The sequence below is a fragment of the Cebidichthys violaceus genome, unplaced genomic scaffold (assembly GCF_023349555.1).
Source record: "Cebidichthys violaceus isolate CVI_PGR_0920_01 unplaced genomic scaffold, fCebVio1.0.p SCAF_30, whole genome shotgun sequence".
NCBI classification, from domain to species: Eukaryota; Metazoa; Chordata; class Actinopteri; order Perciformes; family Stichaeidae; genus Cebidichthys; species Cebidichthys violaceus.
This window is the reverse complement of record NW_027176484.1, coordinates 1440585-1461931: the sequence shown is the minus strand read 5'-3', so window position 1 is coordinate 1461931 and position 21347 is coordinate 1440585. Positions and strand designations below refer to the sequence as shown.

At 41.8% G+C, this 21347-nt stretch overlaps 2 protein-coding genes across 2 annotated transcripts in view; both read left to right on the top strand.

The window, feature by feature from the left end:
* Positions 1–293: 293 nt before the first annotated feature.
* ccnb2 (cyclin B2) lies at positions 294–2882 on the top strand. The gene is made up of 8 exons (XM_068724254.1): positions 294–445; positions 646–759; positions 1207–1485; positions 1573–1731; positions 1812–2048; positions 2219–2359; positions 2445–2555; positions 2658–2882. Exons 1-8 carry the CDS (start codon positions 419–421, stop codon positions 2766–2768), a joined length of 1179 nt encoding a protein of 392 aa, XP_068580355.1. The 5' UTR covers positions 294–418; the 3' UTR covers positions 2769–2882.
* A 2202-nt stretch (positions 2883–5084) lies between these two features.
* Positions 5085–21347, top strand: part of LOC137882157 (CD82 antigen-like) — a 28623-nt gene continuing 12360 nt past the window's right edge. The window contains exons 1-3 of the mRNA XM_068724307.1: positions 5085–5233; positions 19193–19265; positions 20499–20571. Of these exons, the coding sequence (XP_068580408.1) occupies positions 19203–19265; positions 20499–20571 (136 nt within the window). The 5' untranslated portion in view covers positions 5085–5233; positions 19193–19202. The remainder of the gene's footprint in view (positions 5234–19192; positions 19266–20498; positions 20572–21347) is intronic.

Here is a 21347-nt window from a genome sequence, read left to right as displayed (position 1 = left end):
GAATCTTATATAGTTTTGGTACTTTAAGTACATTTTTGCTGCTTTTATTCTTGTGACATTTTGAACTCAGGAGTAATTTTTTTTAATAATGCGATATTTCTGAGTTGTTCTTATTCAACCACTTAATAACAGCATCTTTAAATCTATTATGTCTCAAATTTAAAAATATCACCAGAACTGTACCGTTTGACCTCGTTTGTCTGTCAGCCAATCAGGAGCGCGTCCTACTGAAGCAGCGTCCAATCACATTCGACGGAGCACTATTTGAAAGCGGCTCGTGCGTGTGTTGTTTACCTGCAGAACTCGCTTATTCACGGATCTTGTCGGTAAATCGTGCTGCTTGCTGCTAAACTGGTACAGACATCACCGTGTCGCTGCTTTAACTCGACGCGTGTCCTCGTGTCTACCGACGATAAACATGTCTTCTGTTGAACTTCGTGCTGTGGTGAGTAAACTGAAGCTATGTCGATGTTTAAACCGTTTGTTTTAGATGCTAGCTGCTGTTAGCTTCGCTAGCTAGCATCGTTAGCTAACGTTATCTTTGGCGTTTTTTGCTCCCTGACACTTTACGCCAGGCAGCGTTTCTTAAGCTTGTGGTGTATCTGAGTTCTGTGTCCGTTTCCCCTGTTTTGTTTGTTTCTTTAGCCGCTCCCAGCCGCAGAGAACCCAGTGAAGATGAGTAAAACCACCGCCGGTGTGAGGAGAGCTGCTCTCGGAGAGATAACCAACTTCACTGCCGCTGCAGCAGTTAACACAAAGGTGACTTTATTATGCAGGAAGAGCACCGTTCGGTTCAATAACCGGGCTTCGGTTTGTCTCATCTGTATTCAGTGTTTGTTTTTTGTTTTTTTGTTTTTTTATTGTCTGACTCAAAAAACACACCTGGGCACGAGCTACACTAATTGGCCTAAAGTATATGGACTCACCTGTCCACGAGGCCAAAATCCCGTGGAAAGCTTTCCAAGAGGCGGATGTACATTTATAGTTCCTTTCTTAAAAGATGCAGTTACGTTGCATTATTTAGCTGACGCTTTCATCCATGTGGCTACAACCCCAAAATTGCTAGAAACTACCCCCACCACTCCCAACTTAAATATTTTTTTAAAAATGGAATACTTTTAAACTTGTCTTCAAAACAAGCCAAACTGACAAAATTTAAAAGAAAACGACTAAATGTCTTAAGCTGAGTTTAACTTGTTTCCCCAGAGGACCGGACCAGCCAAAGCATCGGGCAAACCCGCCCAGAAGGTTAAAGCGGTGGTGCACCCAGTGGTCCGGGTCCCGGCACCTGCAGATCCTGTGCCCCCGGTCTCAGAGGAGTCGGCCAATGTGTCCATGGTGGAGGAGGTGGAGGAGGAGGAGCTCTGCCAGGCTTTCTCTGAGGCGCTGCTCACCGTGCAGGACGTCGACGAGCAGGATTCAGAACTGCCGCAGCTCTGCTCGGAATACGTCAAAGATATCTACAATTATCTACACGTCCTGGAGGTGATGGCTGTTCCCTCAACAATCAGCCGAACTCTCTGCTCTTAACTTTTTTTTATTTCTGTGTTTAATCACTGTCCGTCTCCACAGGTGCAGCAAGCTGTACGCGCCAACTACATGCAGGGTTATGAAATCTCCGGACGCATGAGGGCTCTTCTGGTCGACTGGCTGGTCCAGGTTCACTCCAGGTTCCAGCTGCTGCAGGAGACTCTGTACCTCACGGTCGCCGTCCTGGATCGGTTTCTCCAGGTAAGAACCGTCACGAGTCTTCTTCTCTCTTTGCGTTTTTATTTTAATGAACTGTAACGATGAAAGCGCTTCTGCTGCAGGTCCAGCCGGTGTCTCGCAGGAAGCTGCAGCTCGTCGGTGTGACCGCCATGCTGGTGGCCTGTAAGTACGAGGAGATGTACGCTCCGGAGGTCGGCGACTTCGCCTACATCACAGACAACGCCTTTACCAAGTCTCAGATTCTGGAGATGGAGCAGCTGGTTCTGAAGACTCTCAACTTTGAACTTGGCCGTCCTCTTCCGTTGCACTTCCTCAGGCGGGCCTCCAAGGTGGCCAGTGTGAGTTGTATCATCTTTTACCGCAGCAGTAGAATTTAACTTTTTTTTTTTTTTTTTTTTTTTTTTTTTTTTTTTTTTTCTGCACGTTAACGTCGGTTCTGGTGTTTAACTGCATGTAAACAAGACCGGATCTGTGAAGTGAACCGGTTCTCAGTAGTCTTGTGTCTCAGTCTGATGTAGAGAGACACACGCTGGCCAAGTATCTGATGGAGCTGACGCTGCTCGACTACGACATGGTTCACTACCGGCCCTCTGAGGTCGCTGCCGCGTCTCTGGGTCTCTCCCAGCTGCTGCTCGAAGGGCTGCCGTGGGTGAGTCGGCTAGAAGAAGCTGCTGCACTTTAACAACTCGGTTCAATCTTTCTCTATTTATTTTAAAATTGGTTCTTCTTGTCAGTCTCACACCCAGCAACACTACTCCACTTATGAAGCGGCCCACCTGAAGCCGATCATGCAGCACATCGCCCAGAATGTTGTGATGGTGAACGAGGGGAAAACCAAATTCCAGGTGAGTTGACGACAAAGCGCAAGAGTCATGTCTCTGTTTGATCATGTAAAGTGTCTTTTTATTAACCGCTATACAAATGCAATGTCTTTGGTTGTCCTGCAGGCCGTGAAGAACAAGTACTCGAGCAGCAAGCTGATGAAGATCAGCCTCATCCCTCAGCTGAAGTCGGCCATCGTGAAGACGATGGCGGCCGCTCTGATCAACGGCCCTTGAGCCGAACTCTTCTTCTTCTTCTTCTGTGGACATTTCACTCGCACTTTATTTTTAGATTGATTACAATCTGTGGAGATTCTAGAATAGTTTTTAAATAAAATGTTTTAAATTTTTCATCAGTGATTTGTTGTTTGTTCAGAGATTTTTAATTTTATTCATTGATGTCAAATCTTTCCCCAGATTTTACTCCAGTGCACCCTTTTTAAATGTTCAGCAGCCTGTTAATCAATCCATGGTTGATAAGAAATGAACAGAATTTAAACCAGCTGTTTTAAAAGATGACAAACTTTCTGGATGCTATATATTTTAAACCTGATTTTGGACTTTATTAAATTCAATATTTGATGCATTAATGGAGCAGCAAAGCTCTGTGTGCTTTGACACAGTGAGCCTCTTGGTGCGTGTTCACATAACATCTAAACCTTGAGCTCTTACTTCTAATGTTGCTGGTGATACTTGGAAGTATTCTCAGTGTATCTGAATACTTCTGGCTGTGGAGCGCCGTGTTCCCCCCCCACCCCCCCCAGAAGTAGAGCTCAATGACTCGAGTACTTGACTGACGTCTGTCAGTGGCTGAGGAGACATAAATGGAGGCCACTGTGACACGCCGTAACCCCCAGTGAGAGAAGAGTGAGGTCACGCTGTCATTAATCCTGAACGTCACTCGTCTGTTACCGAACCATCTGAAGGTCCCGGAGAGAGAACCTCTCTTCTGTCCTCTTCACCACACAAAGACTGGAGCTGTGTCTGCTCTCTGCCGTCACAACTGTACGTCCAGAATGACTCCATTTATAGGCTCACGTTCGTCACGCTGAGCAGCACTGACTCAGGGTGGGTGTGTGTGTGTGTGTGTGTGTGGGAGCATTGTTTTCTTCACTCACCCTGACTTCATCACCCTCCTCCTCCTCACACACTGAAGGAGCTGCAGGATTGTAGTCTGCTGAACAGGAATATTACCTTAAGTTTAATGCAAATAAAGGGTTTATAGTTTTTAAAAATGGATATTGTGTGTGTGTGTGTGTGTGTGTGACTCATTTAGACCAAAAACAAAGTATTTCCCAACTGTACACTTTATTCCTAGCAGAGTGGATTAAAAAATATTTTAAATGTTGGGAAATTAACAGTTAACTGAATATATATAATATATAAAAACTAAGTCTTCAGCCAAACTAATGCCTCACTGAAAATACACTTTTACAAAAGATTGAAAATGTAGACTTAAAGTATTTTCTGTATAATCAGAAGTGTACTTGAATTAAAAGTAAAAAGATGTCCCCTGTAACTGTTGTTTAGTCCATGAGATCATTATTACTTGTGCGTTTAATGTAAAATGATTTTACTGTAGTTGGTTGAGCAGGAGCTCATCTTAAACTGTTAAACGATGATTTTAGTTCTGGCTTCATCTGTGGATGTTCTCCATTGATCGTTCGGTTTGTGGTAAAAGTGAGAAATTGCATCAGAAGTGGCATCACATCTGTTTTGTCCGACCAACAGTCCAAACCTCAATATTACTGAAACATTAAGAAAACAAAGGAAAAGCAGCGGATCTGGACTTAAAAGAAATAAACTATTTAGCAATTTATTTTCTGTCGACTCATTTCATCTCTGCTTGTATAAACTGTTTAATCTACAACATATTTTATAAACTCTTCATATTTTGTGTGCAAAAATCTTAATGGGTGAAGAAACTAAAGCTGTCAGATAAATGTGAAGTAAAAATATACAATATTTACCTTTTGAGATAAAGAGAAGTAGAAAGTGACACGACAAAAGTACAAGTACCTCAACAGTAGTCTAATATATCAGTTAAGTGTGTATCATGGAATAGCTTACTATATATAATCTATGCTGTATTCCTATCATACATGTTACAAAAATATAGATGAAATTATTAAAAAAATAAATGATGAAAGTTGCCGGTGGATTAATTCCACTACATGCACTGCTGATTGTTTATTTGTTCATTTTTAAACAAAACAGAACAAATACACAAACACATGTGGTCAAACTAAACACGGATGTTCTTTGAATTATTCCCCAGCATAAACACATATATCCTTGACAAAAACAAAAAAATAATTGAATTAAAATAAATCTAAATTAATTAAATTCAATTAAATATGTATCTTTAATAAACACCTTTGTTGTTGCAGAGTAGCCTGTTTTTTTGTTGTTGTTAATCCTCTGTGGTTGCGTGATGCCTCTGCGGGCTCTGCGGGGGTTTAAGGGTTAAAGAGGGCATTGTTGTGACTCGTTATTCCCATAGCTGCCACATGGTGGGGACCAGAGGAGACTCTCCGAGCTGCCCGTCCGTCTCCTGCTTCAGTCTGCAGACTTCACTGCTGCTGCTTTGTTGTGTCGAGCCCGGAGGTCACTCAGTCCGCTCACAGCGCGCACAAGACCCGCACAACACCCGCACTGCTCTCCACTTCTCTCCGCAGTTTAACGCAAACAAAACAAACAAAGTAAGTAAACCAACATCGGCGTCTTGTTATTTGTTTTTGTGAATGTTTTTGTGCGCGCGTGTGTGTGTGTGTGTGTGTGTGTGTGAACACGAACACGAGGCGTGCGTGGCTGCTCGCGTGATCGTCTTTCAGATCGATCCTCAGGTTGTTGATTAATCGGTGGGGGTTTTTTTGGGGGGGGGTTGGTAAACGGGCCACAGTGTGAAGCTGTTTGCTGACTTTATTTCGGGGGCACAGGGCTGCTGATGTGGCGCCTGTTGTGCATGATTTATGTAGTTGACGCAATGAGCAGCTTTTCTCTATCGCACCACTTGTTACTTTTGAGAGGCAACCGACGAGATTCACGTTTGAAATTGGACTGTTTGTTAAAGTATGCAGCATCTTTTTTTTTGTTTTTTAGCACCAAGTCAATCTGTTTCAAGTCGTTGCAGGAAAATACTCAAAACCAAATGTTATCGGTCAGAAATGTTTTGGACTTACTGAAAGTGGTGCAAGTCGAACACTGGTCAGCTTTAGGCTTAACAACTGTTTATCGCATGTGTGGCGCAAACAGAAACTGAATCCAAAGTTGATGAACTCTGCCAGACTTTGACCCCGACCACACAGCTGTTTGTTAGATATCAGTCCTCGCTAATACAGACCGTGATCCCATATCTTAAGACATTATTGGACCAAAGGTTCAAAGGATGTATTGATTTCATGTAGTTTTAGGTGTGTGTGTGTGTGTGTGTGTGTGTGTGTGTGTGTGTGTGTGTGTGTGTGTGTGTGTGTGTGTGTGTGTGTGTGTGTGTGTGCTCAAAACACAACCAGTATCTGCTTGTTTCTGGTTGCACGCGTCTCACGGTTTGTTACCAGTTCAACCACAGCATATTCTTTTCCTTTTTTTCAAATTTTAATTTTAAAGTTTACGAAGAGGTAAAGCAATCCCACATTTCACTAGAAGCGAAAGGAAAAAAAGACCGAGCGAAGTCTGGAGAAAAGAGGAGCAGAACTAGTTTTGTTGTGGGAACGACTGATTGAAACCATCCGTGATGTCAGTGAGGCCCTCTACACTTTATGAAAGAACGCTGGGAAGCAGAAGTTTGAAAAGCTAGAAACACGTTTAAACAATCGAGTGAAATGGAAAGAACATGCGCAGAACAAATAAAAGCTGACTGCGGGGCTTTCAGAGCTGCTTTGGGTTTAACTGAGGTGAAGCTACAACTCGCAACGTGAACGACGTAACGTTTCTCAATTGATGTCTCATTTGGCCGATCAACAGTCAGATAAAACTAAAACTAAACCGCAAAATTCCCATTTGCCGATCTGATCAGTGAGACGTTTTGTTTCTTCCTGAATTAAAAGCGTTGATATTGGCAGCGATTGGTTGGTAAAGTTGCGACACGTTTTTCATGAAACGGTTGGGATAGATTAACGCAGGCTGAGGACCAACTACCGGATCAACGTCTGAGGTGAACCGTTGCGTCGCCTGAAGCTGTTGTACTTCACCGCGGTTCCTTCCAGTGGAACGCTTTGAATGAGCCGCAGCTCCGTGTTCATGTCCGTGTTGAGGGCGTTTGCTAGGTGTGAACAGAAGGAGTGGACCCGGCCTAAAGCCGTCTCTGTCAAGGTTGAGAGGAGTCTTGAAGTTTGCGTCGTCCATTCCTCACAACGTGATTGGTCGATGCCTTTCTGACGCGTTGCCTCGTTCAGAACAAAAGTCGCGTCGCGTTTTTTTTTTTTCGGGGCGTTGCGGCGATGACGTGTTTTTGTAGGCCGACGGGAAGTTAGCATCGCGCTGGTTCCCTCGACGTGAGATTTTTTTCCAGTGGATTTTTGGATTATCACCAGATAATAATAATAATAATAATAATAATAATAATAATAATAATAAGTTCTGTGGTAAACAAATGTTTACGCTCTGAGTTATGAGCTCACGGAATCTAACGTTAGGCTACAAAGGTGTGTACTGAAATTCATGAAAAACATATTTATCGAGGTGCTTATTGATCACATGAACAAAAAAACGATCAAAATTCATGTACAAGGATAGAAAACACAGACGAGCAGGAAAGAAATCCTAAAATATGTCAAATTTTGTTATCATCGTTTTTGTTGTGATGACGTTTCGGACAGATGTGAACTGTTGCATGACGTGAGGAGGTGTAGTCCTGGTTGATGTTTTGTATGTGGAGTCACTTCATCTATATTCTAATCTTCACATTGGCTCGTTTCACCCTTTCTCTATTCATACTGTGTGAATAATACTACCGGCTCGGCCACCGGCAGAACTCGGGACCACTCTGTAGAGGCTAATGGGGATGAAACACAAACAAACAAACAAACAAATAAATCCTCCTCCGTTGGAGAAGCTGGACCGGCTGTTAGAAATAAACCTGTTTTTCATCGATCATCGACACGGCGGGATCGTTTAATGGACAGTTCTTCCTCTGCAGGGCGATCGACTGCTGTGAGGCTGCGAGGCTGGTCTGTGTTACCCACGGCGATGTGGGCCAGTGCTGTGCATGGTGGCACGATCAGTCCATAGTCCATCACTGGATGCTTTTCCTCCGACTCGTGAGGCTGTAAATCAGGTGGAGCTCCACAGCGGCGGGGGCCTTAATGACCTTTCCATACGTCAGGAGCAGGACGGTGTGTCTCGCTGGAGGGAGGGGGGGGGGGGAATCCTGCTGACAGCTGTTAGTCTGACAAGAGTGTTTCACAGGAACTGGTTTATCTTCATTCTGAGATCTTTGACTCGATGAGTTTCACCAGACGCCGCGCCTGTTTTTTTTTGTTTTTTTGGATTAAATGTAGGAAAACACAGGTCTTTATGTTCCGCGAGTCTCACTAAAAGGAGCGCTGCATGTCTTCTGGAGTCGGAGACATCAGCCACAGTGAGCTCATAACCTGTTTACCCTGTTTAGTGGAATCGCCCTGAAGGGTGATTACGGGGTTTATTAAGGTTCGAGTCACTCGAGCTGCTGCTCACATTTCTCCTCCACACACAAAAAAACACCAGCATGGTGGTCAATACAGCATGATGTCCATTTAGTACATTATGGTCCATTTAGAGTCAAACAGACCATAAAGCAGGGTGTGCTTTAGGGGCGGGGCTACACAGTGATTGACAGGTCTCTACCTGTTGTGTGTCTTCACTTGCTGAAAGGTAATCGTAATATTTTTGGTTTGCCTGAAAAGTGGTTGGTTTGCACTTGGCTCCACCCTCTCGCGTCACTTCTGGTTGCAGTGAAACAAGATGGCGACGGTCAAAATGCTGAACTCGAGGCTTCAAAACGTCAGTCCATGAAACCAATATGCGACGTCACGTCGACCGCGTGCATTTCTCATTTACAGTATATTCTAAGGATCTGGTGATGCGACGGGTTTCAGGATACAGGGCTAGTCGGGGTTTAAACCACATAAAATGATCCACGGCCTCCAATAAATAGTTGCATGTAGAGTAAAAACCAATATATTGTTTTTGAGAATAGATGCACTACCCCAAAAATATCAATATTTTCTTACTCACACACCGTCCTGCTGCCACAAATACTCACTGTACTCATCCACCAGGTGTGGATTAATCCGCCACTGAAAATAGTCCCCCAACTAATTCCCCGCCTTTTTTGTTTAACAGATACTACAATGACCAGCTGGTTTAGGACATTTCTGAGCCTTTTTAAATAAATAAACATGAATCAATATATTTGTGTCTTCAGTAGGAGCCAATGGACTTTGAGCTTAGGAGCCAAAGACTCCTCAGACTAACGTGTTGTTGGTTTTAGTGTTTCTATGAGGTTTTATTGACAAGAAGAAAAATATGCACCCTCACCGTTGATCACTGGCTTTATTTACAATGAGATCAACAATATACAGGACTTTGTTTGTTTTGGTTCATTCAAAGGAAATGTTCAATTTCACACTTTCCGTTTCTGTTTTTCTTCTCCGGTAGTGAACAGAAGAGTTTGTGGGTTCTGTTGACTGTCGGTCGGAGTCATTTGAACGTGCCAACTTGGGACTCCGTGGAAGTATTTAATGTGCTTTTGACTTTCTGACATTTTATCGATCAGATGATTACTCTAGAAACCAATCCACAGAATGATCTATACTGAAAAGAAACGTCTCCAGCCTTAAGTCAAAGTGAAACGGACGCAAGCAAACACAGCTTAGTGTTTCACTGATCCCAGTGATGAGTTTGAGTGCAAGAGGGGGGAAAAAAACGGAGACTCGGCAGTCGTAGATGTTGTAGAAACAAAGCAGAGGTTTTCTGTTTACACGCTTCACGTTTGTGGAAGTGAGCCGCCTGAGTGTCACTCCTAAAAACTCCCCCCCCCCCCCCATATACACACACACACGCACACACACACACACACACACACACACACACACACACACACACACACACACTGCAGCATCGTCATGGAAACCTGCTCGCTCCTTTCAGCCGACTGGGAATAAAGGCGACGTCTGGGAGGCCCAAACTGGTTTCTCCACCGCTGAGTGGTCCGATGATGAATTAATTATGGTGGCTGTCACTGCAGCTCTGTCAGAGTAAAGGGGGACCCTGCAGGTGAATAGAGGGTAAGAAACAAACACTGATAGATAACACAGTGACACGTCCCAAGTTGAATTACTTTCATTAGGACAGTTATTTTTTTGTGTTACAAGTTTTCTGAGAAATGGATGTTTAAACGTGCAAATTCGGCATTATCTTATTAAATATGTGCTCGTTTGCAGACATTTCCAGAACAGAAATTCAAAATTCTTGTTTCATTTTGTTGACTTATTAGAGTCAAAGGTTTTTACAGAAGGGATTTTTTTTGGATATCTCTTTGTATCACTCCATCAATCAGAAAATATAGTGATATAAAATAAATATTTTCTCCATGTTTTCAGCACTAAAATGTTGTATAAATGAGGCTCTGAGCGATGTGTGAACAAACCCCTCTGTAGACGGCTTCAGAATACAGAGAGGAATGGACGTGTGAAGTGTGGTGCATGTAAGAGAGCTACTGAAGGCTGAGTCCGGTGTGACGAAGAGCTGCAACAGTTCTTTGACTCACTGATCTACTGATCAGTTGAGAGGAGAATAATCACAAACTATTGTGACAATCGATTAATCGTAAAAGTAATCGGAGGTTCCACCTTCTCAAATGTGAGGATTTGCAGTTTTCTTATTTTCCTGATGCTTCCGATGTGCATCTTCCTCCTATTGTATTACACACCAAGTGATCAATTAAGAAAACAGCTGTTAGACAAATCACTAGTTATATATCTCGTATATATGTTGTATTCACGTGTTTTTGTCAGGATTTGGTGTAGAACGTCTTTACGTTCGGTGTCCGGTGTCTCTGAACGACAAAGTCTCACGGTGAGAGAAAAACAAAAAGGGCGTTTGCTTTTTTTTTTTTTTTTCATTGTGCAGAGGAGATGTAAAGCCGGAGCAGCCTAACCGTGTGTCGAGTTTCTCCTTTTGTTACCGCCGAGAAAATAGTGCCTGAAAGCTGCCATTGTTGTGGAGTCTAGTCAGAGAGAGTGACGGAGTGAGTGAGTAAGGGAGTGAGGGAGGGAGGGAGTGAGGGAGTGAGGGAGGGAGAGGATGTGGACGGGCTGTTTATATATTTATAACATTTCCTGTGAAATACAGCTGCAACAATTAACTGTGTTTTTTTTTTATTGTTTTTTTTTTGTAATTTTTCAAGAAAGAAATCCAAACAATCACTTCTCAAATTCGATGATTTGCATCTTTACTTTTGTCATCTGATTGTAAACTGAATATTATTTTAGGGTTTGGACAAAACGAGACATTTAAATACATGAATTGGGCTTTTATATTATTGGGTGTTTTATTTAGCTTATAAACCAAACAATGAATTGATTAATCAAGTAAAAAGTATTGACATTTGGGCTGTTGCTCAAATAAAACAAGTCATTTCAAGACGTTATCTCTAACGTTAAAGCTGCCACCTTTTTTTTTACATTTAATACAATGCTGCACAGAGCGCTGTTCGCTTGTTTATTCATATTGAATGTCTTCAAATGTCCACTTTACACCGAATTCGGAAAAGGCGCTCCATGGCGTCCCCGACAAAACACCCGCCGAGTGTGAAGTAGATCGGACAAGCGGTTCTCCAGGTATGTGAAGAACCGTAGTTTACAGTTAGATCGTATATAAAGGATTATTATAAGAGAGTGCAGCTCTGTGCAGCACTTAAGTGTCTTTCAGCTCCTTGTTTTGGTTTTTCTCAATGCTAAGAAATCCCCAAATTTTCTACTTCGCCAAGAAATAGTTACAGTACGTAACCTCTTGTTTGTGTACAGATGAAAACGTCACTCGGTGAGCTTTAGATGTGTTGGGAGGCGAATGTTTTAACTTGACTGATTACGGTCTTTAAGCTCAGGAGTTGGTGGAGACCAAAAACGGAGCTAAAAAAGACTGAATATTGTGCTTAACCCTCTAAACCCAAAGCAGTGTTGTTGCTCCCGTCACATTTTATCCTCTGCGGCTTTGATTTTAACGGCAATTTAAAAGTCCTGCACCTTTATGGAAACGGCACAAAGTAGAGGCTAGAAGTAGAGAAAACTATGTTTCTTACAGGATCAGGTTAAAGCAAAAAGGTTTATTTGGTGCGAGAATTTAAACGAGACATGTAGAAAAATAATTTTTGATGCAATATCACAATTTTGAGCTTCGTATCAGCAGATTTTTCTGAAGGAGGCGTTCGTCACACGTGATGTGTTCAAGGACTGCTTTAACTGAGAAAACGCCTGCGTGAGGACCGAGTTGATCAACATTAAGCTTAAAATGATGGACACGAGTGTCGGATAAACGCCTCCTTTGTTCATCTCTGGTCTCCTAATATGACATTTAAATTTCAGGCTACAAATAGATTCTGCAGAAAAGAACAGCGAGGGAAGACAACAAAAGAGTTTATTGTTGTTGTTGCACATTTCTGCATGTGTAAGAGAGTGTAAGCAATGTAGACGAGATGTCCAACTGACGCCTTCAGTGTTGTCTCTGTCAGATGAAAATCACGTCATTAATGAGGAGAAACTGTCAAATTATCACCAGAATGAGCTGAAAATGTTTCAATAGCGGCACTAAGCACACGTTCCGACCCCTCACACATTACATTAAGGCTGCAACAAACCATCATATTCTTTATCGATTCATCTGCCAACTATTTTCTCAATATTAGTCAGTTGTCTTCATAGTCTTTAACATGTGAGAGGTGCCAGCTATAATTTCCCAAAAGCCCCGGAGGATGAATTCAGACATTCAAAAACCCCAAAATGAATTAGTTTACTCTCGTATACAACAATGAAAAGCAGCAAATCATCACATTTGAGAAGCTTTAGCCGGCGAATATGTCAATATCTTTCTTGGAAAATGACAATCGTCTAATGGTTTAGTCTGTAAAATGGCAAAGTGTTTTGTCTAAAACCTAAAGATATTTAATTTACCGTCACATGTGAAAAAGATAAGTCACATTTAGGAAGCACGCTTCTTATTTTATTTTTAAAAAATTACCCAAACCATCAATTATCATCGTCAAAGTAATTCTTTAGATGATCGATTCATTGAGTGATTGAACCGTTGTGTCCCTTCTTGTCAGCAGAGATTAACGTCATCAGTAGGGTTTATGATTATCTGACATTAAGTGATTTTATTCTGAACTTTTTTTTTTTTATTATTTATCATTTGTCCCCTTTTTTAAAACAAAAATACTTAAAATTCATTGTTTCCAGTTTCTCAAACGTGAATATTTGCCAGTTTTATTTGTCTGATATGACAATACTTTTGGATTTTGGACTGTTGGTGAGAAAAAAAAATCAATTTTAAATACACCAACCTGGACACATTTTTAATATTATATATTAAACTAGACAATAGATATTAACAGTTAGATTGTTTTCAAGGTAAACATGTGGCAGCATAGGTTTTAGTGGAGCATTTGCTGTCATTTCAAGTTTTATTTTGCCATGCATCTGTATATGTAGTTTTGTTGTATTCACACATTTTCTTTGTTGGCAAACAGCAAAGTTGTTGTGACTTGAATTGCTGCCATGGATTAAGAAGTCACTGTAAACAAAAAGATGTGAAGATGTTTGCCAAGAAAAGACTTTACGAGGGATTATGTCCAACACCGGGGGGCTGAGTCCACGCCTAACATGAAGCAGAACAGCTGATATGAAAACACAGCTCAGAACAAATGAAAGTGAAAGTTGCTTCATGTTTATTTCTGATGTTTTAGACAGACTGTCTGATGTTTTAGACAGACCGCATCACTTTGGAATCAACAGCCCGCTCGACTGCATTTTCTCTCCGACAGAAACCTGCGTACAAATACAAACATACAACTCAGACTGATGACACATGATGAAACTTAACTTATCAGGAAACAGTTCTTTTACAGGAATACTAAACGAAGACGAGGATGGAAAATATCACATATCTCTGACCATGAACCGAAACACCAGCTTTTAAATGGAAGATAAATTAGCTTAGCTTCTTTCCAATGCTGCTTTTCAGCCTATTTCTCAAGTACTGCACTTAAGAGCAATTATGTGGTACTTGTACTTGGAGTTGATCAGATACTGGTATCAGAAATGCTTTCGATAACAACCTAAAATACTGGATCGGGTATAGACGGAGTCTACTTCACATTATCATATAATTTAACCGCCCGTTATGCGACACAGGAACGACAACAACACGCGTCACTCGCTACCCGATCCGTACATCCTGCTCGATGGCTACTGCACATGTGCAAACTACTACAGTACTACACACCTTTTTTCCTGATAACGCTACATGGTGAACAACAAAGCTGTGTTTAAATCTGCAGGAGAGCTAGTTAACGTTAGCCGTTAGCATAGCATAGCAGAGCTAACGGCTAACGTTAACGGAGGTTGCATTCTGTGTTTTGGGGGATTCAATTATAACGTTATAACGCACTGGTGTCGGATCTGTACTCGGTATTGACCTATATACAAGTTCAGGTATCGGTATTAAGAAGGAAAAATAGTATCGGAACATCTCTACTTGTACTTTACTCAAGTATTTCCACTTTAGGTTACTTTATAGTTGTACTCCACTACATCTCAGGGGGCAATATTGTATTTCTTACTGAGCTACATTTGTTTTTTTACTGCTTAAGTTACTTTGCAGAGTCAAATTATAAATACAACTAATACATGATGAAGTATAATTATACATTAAACTACCCTGCAGTATATAAAGTAGTTAAAATTAGACAAGTGATGAACACATTAATGCATCAATAATGATAATTCAATAATATAATTTCTGAAATGGGCCATTCTTCATGAGTACTTTTACTCTTGGTTCTTTTAATTATATTATAGTTGTAATACTTTCATACTTTTACTGGTATTGCTACTTTTAATGAAGTAAAAGAGTTCGGAGTTCTTCCTCCACCACAGTCTGAAATGATCAGAATGAAGTGAAGTAAGTATTTAGGTACATCTAGAAACTCTTTGTGTAACTTAACGTGTTTTTAATTTTTTTTTGTATTCGTATCTGGACGCGTGTGAAGAAAGAGAAACCTGCTCTTATCTTGAGTTTTACTTTCGTCATCGGGTGTTGTGGCATCATTCAGATCAAGTGACTGTGAGTTGTTGGTGCAACCAGAGAATTCGGGAGGAGCAACGTTTAAAATGAAGGGAGGGACGAAGAGGCGGAGGAGTGGAGCGGTTTGTTTGTTTATGATGACCCCCCCCCCCCCCAAAGTAGAAATTAAAAGGCTGCTGAATGATTTGGAGGCTTTATAATGCTGCATCAGCTTGTTGAGGACGTGTAGGTCCACAGGAAGCTTTGGTTGTTGGGGAACTTCCAACAGAATTCAATTAATGCCACTTGTGTTTTTAATATTGTCTTCCAATAAGGAAAGTGTCTATATGTCTAATCTATTGTGTCATATTCAACCAGATGTTTTCAAAGTGTTTCACCACCAAGAAGGTTTGAGTGCAATTTGACCAAATTCCCCAAAAACATATGTTTAAAGTTAAAGGAAGATACTAAAACGGTTCTTTCACTAAATTGCTCATGAGTAGGAGTTACCGGTACTCCTTTTCCTGATTTTTTATTTTTTTTTCCTTCATGAAAAAAATGAATGCAAAAATGACAAACACACAAATTAATGGTATTAATACATGTAAAAGTTTTGTCTTTGCGTTTCTGCATTGACCCGTCAGAGGTTGTGTGTTTGGCGAGGTCGTCTGCATCACTTTTCCAACGTCAGTGGTGACTCTGTGTTGTAACTGGGACCTGTTCCCTCTGACCACCGGGGCGGGTCACAGTGGACGGACGACCCGGTTTCAATGTGTGTGTGTGTGTGTGTGTGTGTGTGTGTGTGTGTGTGTGTGTGTGTGTGTGTGCGCGCGTGTGTGTGAACTGGGTCAAATCCTCTGACGGCACACATTTGACCTGAGGTGCTTCTGTTTGTGTCCGAGAATCATTTTGACGACTCTCGTCTCTGTTCACGCCTCCATAATGTGCTCCAGACCGTGTTGAAAGCTCTCTGCGGGGAATAATTAAGATAGCATGTTTTCTGTTTGACTCGTTGCACATTTTTTGCACAAACCGTGAGCGTAAACTGCTGTGAGTAGTCCCCTCCCTGTGGTTTTATTTAAAAACTTTCCATATTCAACAATTTTTAGGCTGATAAATTAATTGAAACGTCATGTGTGCATTCCTGAAGCAGGCATGTTTCTAATCATTCAGCAGCTGTGGCACAAAGTGACTCCGTGGCACTTCTAAATTTAACAAAGCCTTTGTTTCAGGAACTTTCTTCTTTCTTTTTTTTTCAACCAGAAGTGCATGAATACATTCATCATGTTCACAACCTCCAGAATTTAGACCTCTGGGGGGGAAAACCTTAAAGATCCAGCGATAGGATGAGTCAAGAAATCCAATTTAAAAGACCAACAATGACAATAGTGAACTACTGCAGCTGTCGAGCTAACGGCTAACGGCTAACACACCAGATAGCCAAGAACACGCCGACCCTCATTTAAAGTGGTGGCTAGGTGTACTCGCTGGGCTAGACTTATATCAGTAATGAAATACTAAAAACTTTAAGAAAACCTTCAATTATTGTGAGAATAGTTTCTACGCTCGGCTGAGGTGGGAGAAGTTCATGTATTGATGAAGCGAAGTGGAAACAGGTTGATGGTTTAAGGTTGGACTGGAGCTCCTTACGTCTTCTAATGGTTTTCCAGTTAGATAGCGATCGGATACTGGTTGGAATCGAGCTTTTATTCGCATTTTCTTTTGGGGATTTGCAAAACATTTGGATGATTTAGACTTGGCTTTTGTTAGTTTTTGTCTTTTTTATTATTTGGCAAAAAGAAAAATATAGAACATTTTCATCCTGATCCTTTACTTTTTGATAAATGCATCTTTTGGGTTTTAATCCTTTTTCTGTAGTAACATCTTTTCCAAGGAATCCCCCCCCCCCCCCCCTGAAGTTTTAGGTTTAAAAAGAGACCTAAAGGAGTTTCTCCTTTCAAACCCGTCCTGTGTATCAGATGCTGACCTGGTCTTTGTTGCAGCTCTGCTCTGTTTATAGTCTATAATTCCTTCCATCTGGCTTCGCTGCGACTATTTGCCAAAATGTCTTTCCCATTGCATATTCTCTTCCCTCTGTCATCCCTGCAGGTGCCCCCCCCCCCCCCCCCCCCTAAACTGGCACAGAGGCAGCCATGTAACAGTAACCCATTTACAGTGATGGGAATATGGGTCGGATACACGGGCTCTCTGCTCACGCTACAGGGCTTCACTGCCAGGAGGAAACATCGAGTCGGGCCGCCATATTTCACCCAGATTTTCATAGATTTATTGGACAGTAAGAGGCCATTACTGTACGGAGAGAGAGAGGGGGGGGGGGGGGCAGTGAAGGTGAAGACAAGGTGGAAAAAACCCAGAGAGAGTGATGCTGCATTCATGTCAGGCGGAGATTTTCTGTAAATATCGGCCACCTCACAGACGGGGAAAGGTCGACGGACCAGCTGGTGCTGAATACCAGATGGATGCAACTCTTTAACTTCCACTTTGCATTATTTCTGTGAACAAAAATACCAGCGATGATGATAATAATAATCCAATGTATTAGTTATTGGTGGAACTAAAACAATCGGATACACAATTAAAACATCTCCTACAAACAAAGACTGACAGGAGTTTAACTTTTTTAAAGTGCGGTCGGAACGATTCACCTGCATGAATCTGTTTCCCACATTACTTCCTGTGATGGGAGACCAGGTGAAGGATGGCTGTGAGAACGACGTATAAATCACTTCTATAAATCACGATCTGCTTTACTTGGCCAAAGTATATGAACACATCTGGTTTTATGAGGTTCTAACGTAATGTACTAACCAGATCGAGAGAGAGAGAGACGTACGGCTAACAACAAGGACAACAGAATGCAGGGACGATGCAGAGACGGCAGACTATAAATAGGAGAGGCCGGGCGATGTTTCAATATCAGTGTTTCTTGATTTTTAGGGCTGTACCCCTTTAACAGTTCATGTTCTGTAAAAGCTTCATTGATAACGTCTACATTCTAAATCTAAACCTACTAAAGCAAGTCTGTTTCATTCTGTTTCCACACGGTTGCAGATGAAGATCATGATATTACCGATGTTATTAATATTATGCTGTCTGTAGATTTACATTCCAGTGGTGGCTCGTGTCCGACTTGCGTGATCCAAACATTTCCAATGAATCCAGATCGTTGTAAAGTTGAACATTTGTTATACAGATGTTCTTATCTAACGAAATATTCTGCTTTAATCCGTATTTTTTGGTGTTTAATTAATCCTTTCACAACACGTTTGCCGGGCTTGCTGCACACAGAGATGCAATTTTATTGTTATACATTTATGTTCTATTACTAAAGTCTGTCCGTCAAATGAATTATTTAGAGTGAATATTTATCATAAACTAAGAAAATCAGTATTTTAATCGTTTTGTTTTGCTGTTTTGTTTTTTCATATTTCTACAAATAAACAAATCAAAAAGTGGAAACAAGAAGTCAACATCAAGGCACAGTGTAACACGGTGTACATAAATAATCAAATAACATCAAATAACTATACAAGCAAATAATTAAGATCTCAGCAGATATGATTCTTCTTAAAGGCACCGTGTCTCCCTCATAATGTAGGAATCAGAAGTAGTAGTAGTCCGTCACAAGTATTGGCTTCTGTGAAAAGATTCCTAAAGTCGGTCTGCTCTTCTTCCAATGAGCGGAAGAGAAGACCATCATGTTCTTATTTGTGCTGTTTAGGTTTTATTCTGCTGAAGAGATTGTGAGGAGAGTATTTACGTCGCTTCTAATCTGCAGATATATAAAAAAGAATATATATATATATATATATACTTGGATGTCAGCTGAACGTCTTGAATCTTCAAGAAACAAAATACTGTCATTACCACAATAATCTAGAGTTTGGTGAGTGTAAATACGCTCATCTGGCCTGATGTTGATCTATTGATTTCCTATGTTTCTAGAGCTGACGCTCAGATTCCGTCGCTCAATGAGGACTGCAGGTCACAGAGGGGACGACCTCTCCTCCTTCTGTGCTCACAGATTGAGGTTGTGATTGTACTGGGTTTTTTTTTTTGCGGGTGTAATCCTGGAGGATTTGAGCCCCCCACACACACACACACACACACACACACACACACACACACACACACACACACACACACACACACACAGAGAGAGTCCCTGATCATGATCAGCCCGGCCAGCTTAGCCTCGGAGGTCTGTGCTTCCATAAGCATCTGTCACCACTTGTTCACATCACGCTCTCTCCCCAAAGCAAATCCCGATACACGCTGCCGCTCTGCTCCCATACAGAATAGCTTCACCTGCTCTCTGTTTGTATTAATTATATTGTGTATGAATATACATATCTAATATTGTGACTGTTGCATGTTTACAGATCCGGCATCATGGGGAAAGGCTGCCTGACAGCGACCAAGTACTTCCTGTTCCTCTTCAACCTCATCTTCTTTGTGAGTATCTCACCTTCACGAATGATGATGACGTGACATTAATGTTTTTAGTTATTTTAGTTCATTTCTGTAACGTTGCTCAACATGTTTCACGCGTTCATAAGAAGTGGACGTGGTCATCGTGACCCGTTGGTTTGTGGAACGCCGTTTTTTTGAATCCTCGAGTTTGTCGATTTTTAAACTTCGCCACCTTGAATTGCTTTATCGCAGCCGATGAACAGGAAGTGACCGTATTTGGAATGCGGAGGAGTGACGTAGAGACGCCGTATACGCCTCTGGTAAGCGGCCTGTCAATCACGGGGTAGCCCCGCCCCTAAAGCATACGTACGTTGGAGAAACGGCGTAGGAGTGTCTAAAGTCACACAGTCAGTGAACGGCTGACATTTTGTCTTCTCAAGCTTTCTCCCTCTGAGTCCTAATTGCGGTCTGTGGCCCAGTTACCACGGTGATACTCACTTTCTCGTTTCCTCTCTTCTTCTGTGGAAATGAAATCTATGATCTGAGGTTAAGAGCTTCTTAGCAACAGATAAACACAGAGTGTGTGTGTGTGTGTGTGTGTGTGTGTGTGTGTGTGTGTGTGTGTGTGTGTGTGTGTGTGTGTGTGTGTGTGTGTGTGTGTTGGTTTTCCTACGTCACCCTCCACTCTGCTTTACGGAGAGATTTGTGGTCAAGTTACGTTTTTAGTTTTGCTTTTCCATCAGAATTGGTCGGCAACTAAAATTTTAGCTGAAGATGTTTTGTAGTGAATATCCAACTGAAGCCCATGCTTCTCATGTTATTGTCACAAACATAATCAGACACTCACGTCCTTTATAAACATGAGTTTATGGTCTCAATCTCTAGTTCCAAGTCTTCTTCAATACAGCATGATGTTCATTTAGTACATTATGCTCCATTTAGAGTCAAACAGACCATAAAGCAGGGGATGCTTTAGGGGCGGGGCTACACAGTGATTGACAGGTCTCTACCAGACAGGTATACGCCGTCTCTACGTCACTCCTCCTCAGTCCAAATATGGTCACTTATCCTGTTCAATGGTTGCAAAATTCCAGCATGGCAACAACCAAACTTATAGACTTTGAAACTTCAGTCTGCGAAGCAATGGGCGTCTTTTATACAGGCTATGGTTGAAATGTGCTCATTTACAGCATGTCTGAAGCATTGTTTATGGCTGACCTGTGTGTGTGTGTGTGTGTGTGTGTGTGTGTGTGTGTGTGTGTTTCTGTCCTCCAGCTGTGTGGGGCCGTCATCATGGGCTTCGGACTGTGGCTCCTCCTGGACAATCAGAGCTTCATCGTCGTCCTGAGTGAGTTCCTGAGTCCGACTTTACGTCATTTTCCTTTTTCAGTGAATCTGAGGACTGAACAAGACCGACTGGCTCCTGAAGATCGTTGATTAGTTTTGTTCTTGGGAAGACCCGCCCTGTGCAGCATTCAAGCGCTACGACTGACCAGGCGTCCATGCTCGACGTCCTGGTTTCCAATAGGACCGTCGTGACCTTAACTACTCGAGATAAACACATTTATGGCCATAACTCCAGGATTCATACGCTAATTCTGACAATTTAACACAAACGTCTAAGAGGACAGGCAGTAATTCGAGTTGTGTTGCATGTGTCGCCGTAATTATCACTCCGGTGTGGTCGGCTTTTTCCGGATCTGTTGTTTTCGTCTTCAGATGGGATGAAAATCCTTCCTGGACTTCAGTGTGGTGACAGCTTGAGTTCAAAGAAAACAAACAGTGGAGCCTTTACACTAATCCACTTGTGGAGCTCATGTTGTCCAAAACACACGGAGCCGTGATTAACGGGCTGACAACGGGCCAAGTTCTGGCTGCAGGCTCACAGTGTGTGTGTGTGTGTGTGTGTGTGTGTGTGTGTGTGTGTGTGTGTGTGTGTGTGTGTGCGCGTCTCCGTCTCCGTTTCACTCTCAAACACACACAAATGCATTTAAAAGACACAAACAAAGGGAGAAAACAGGCATTCAACTCAAAGATGGTATTATGTTTGTCTGAGCTGTTAAAATATGATAAACTTTAAATATATCTGGTTCGTAGGCTGAAGTAGAATGTGATGAATGCAAA

What these genes read in the sequence shown, in the direction of transcription:
- ccnb2 (XM_068724254.1), top strand. Translation starts at nt 419, where the DNA reads ATGTCTTCTGTTGAACTTCGTGCTGTG. An exon ending in GGGCCTCCAAGGTGGCCAGT is followed by an intron (nt 2,049 to 2,218) that starts GTGAGTTGTATC and finishes CTTGTGTCTCAG; the next exon opens with TCTGATGTAGAGAGACACAC. An exon ending in TGCTCGAAGGGCTGCCGTGG is followed by an intron (nt 2,360 to 2,444) that starts GTGAGTCGGCTA and finishes TCTTCTTGTCAG; the next exon opens with TCTCACACCCAGCAACACTA.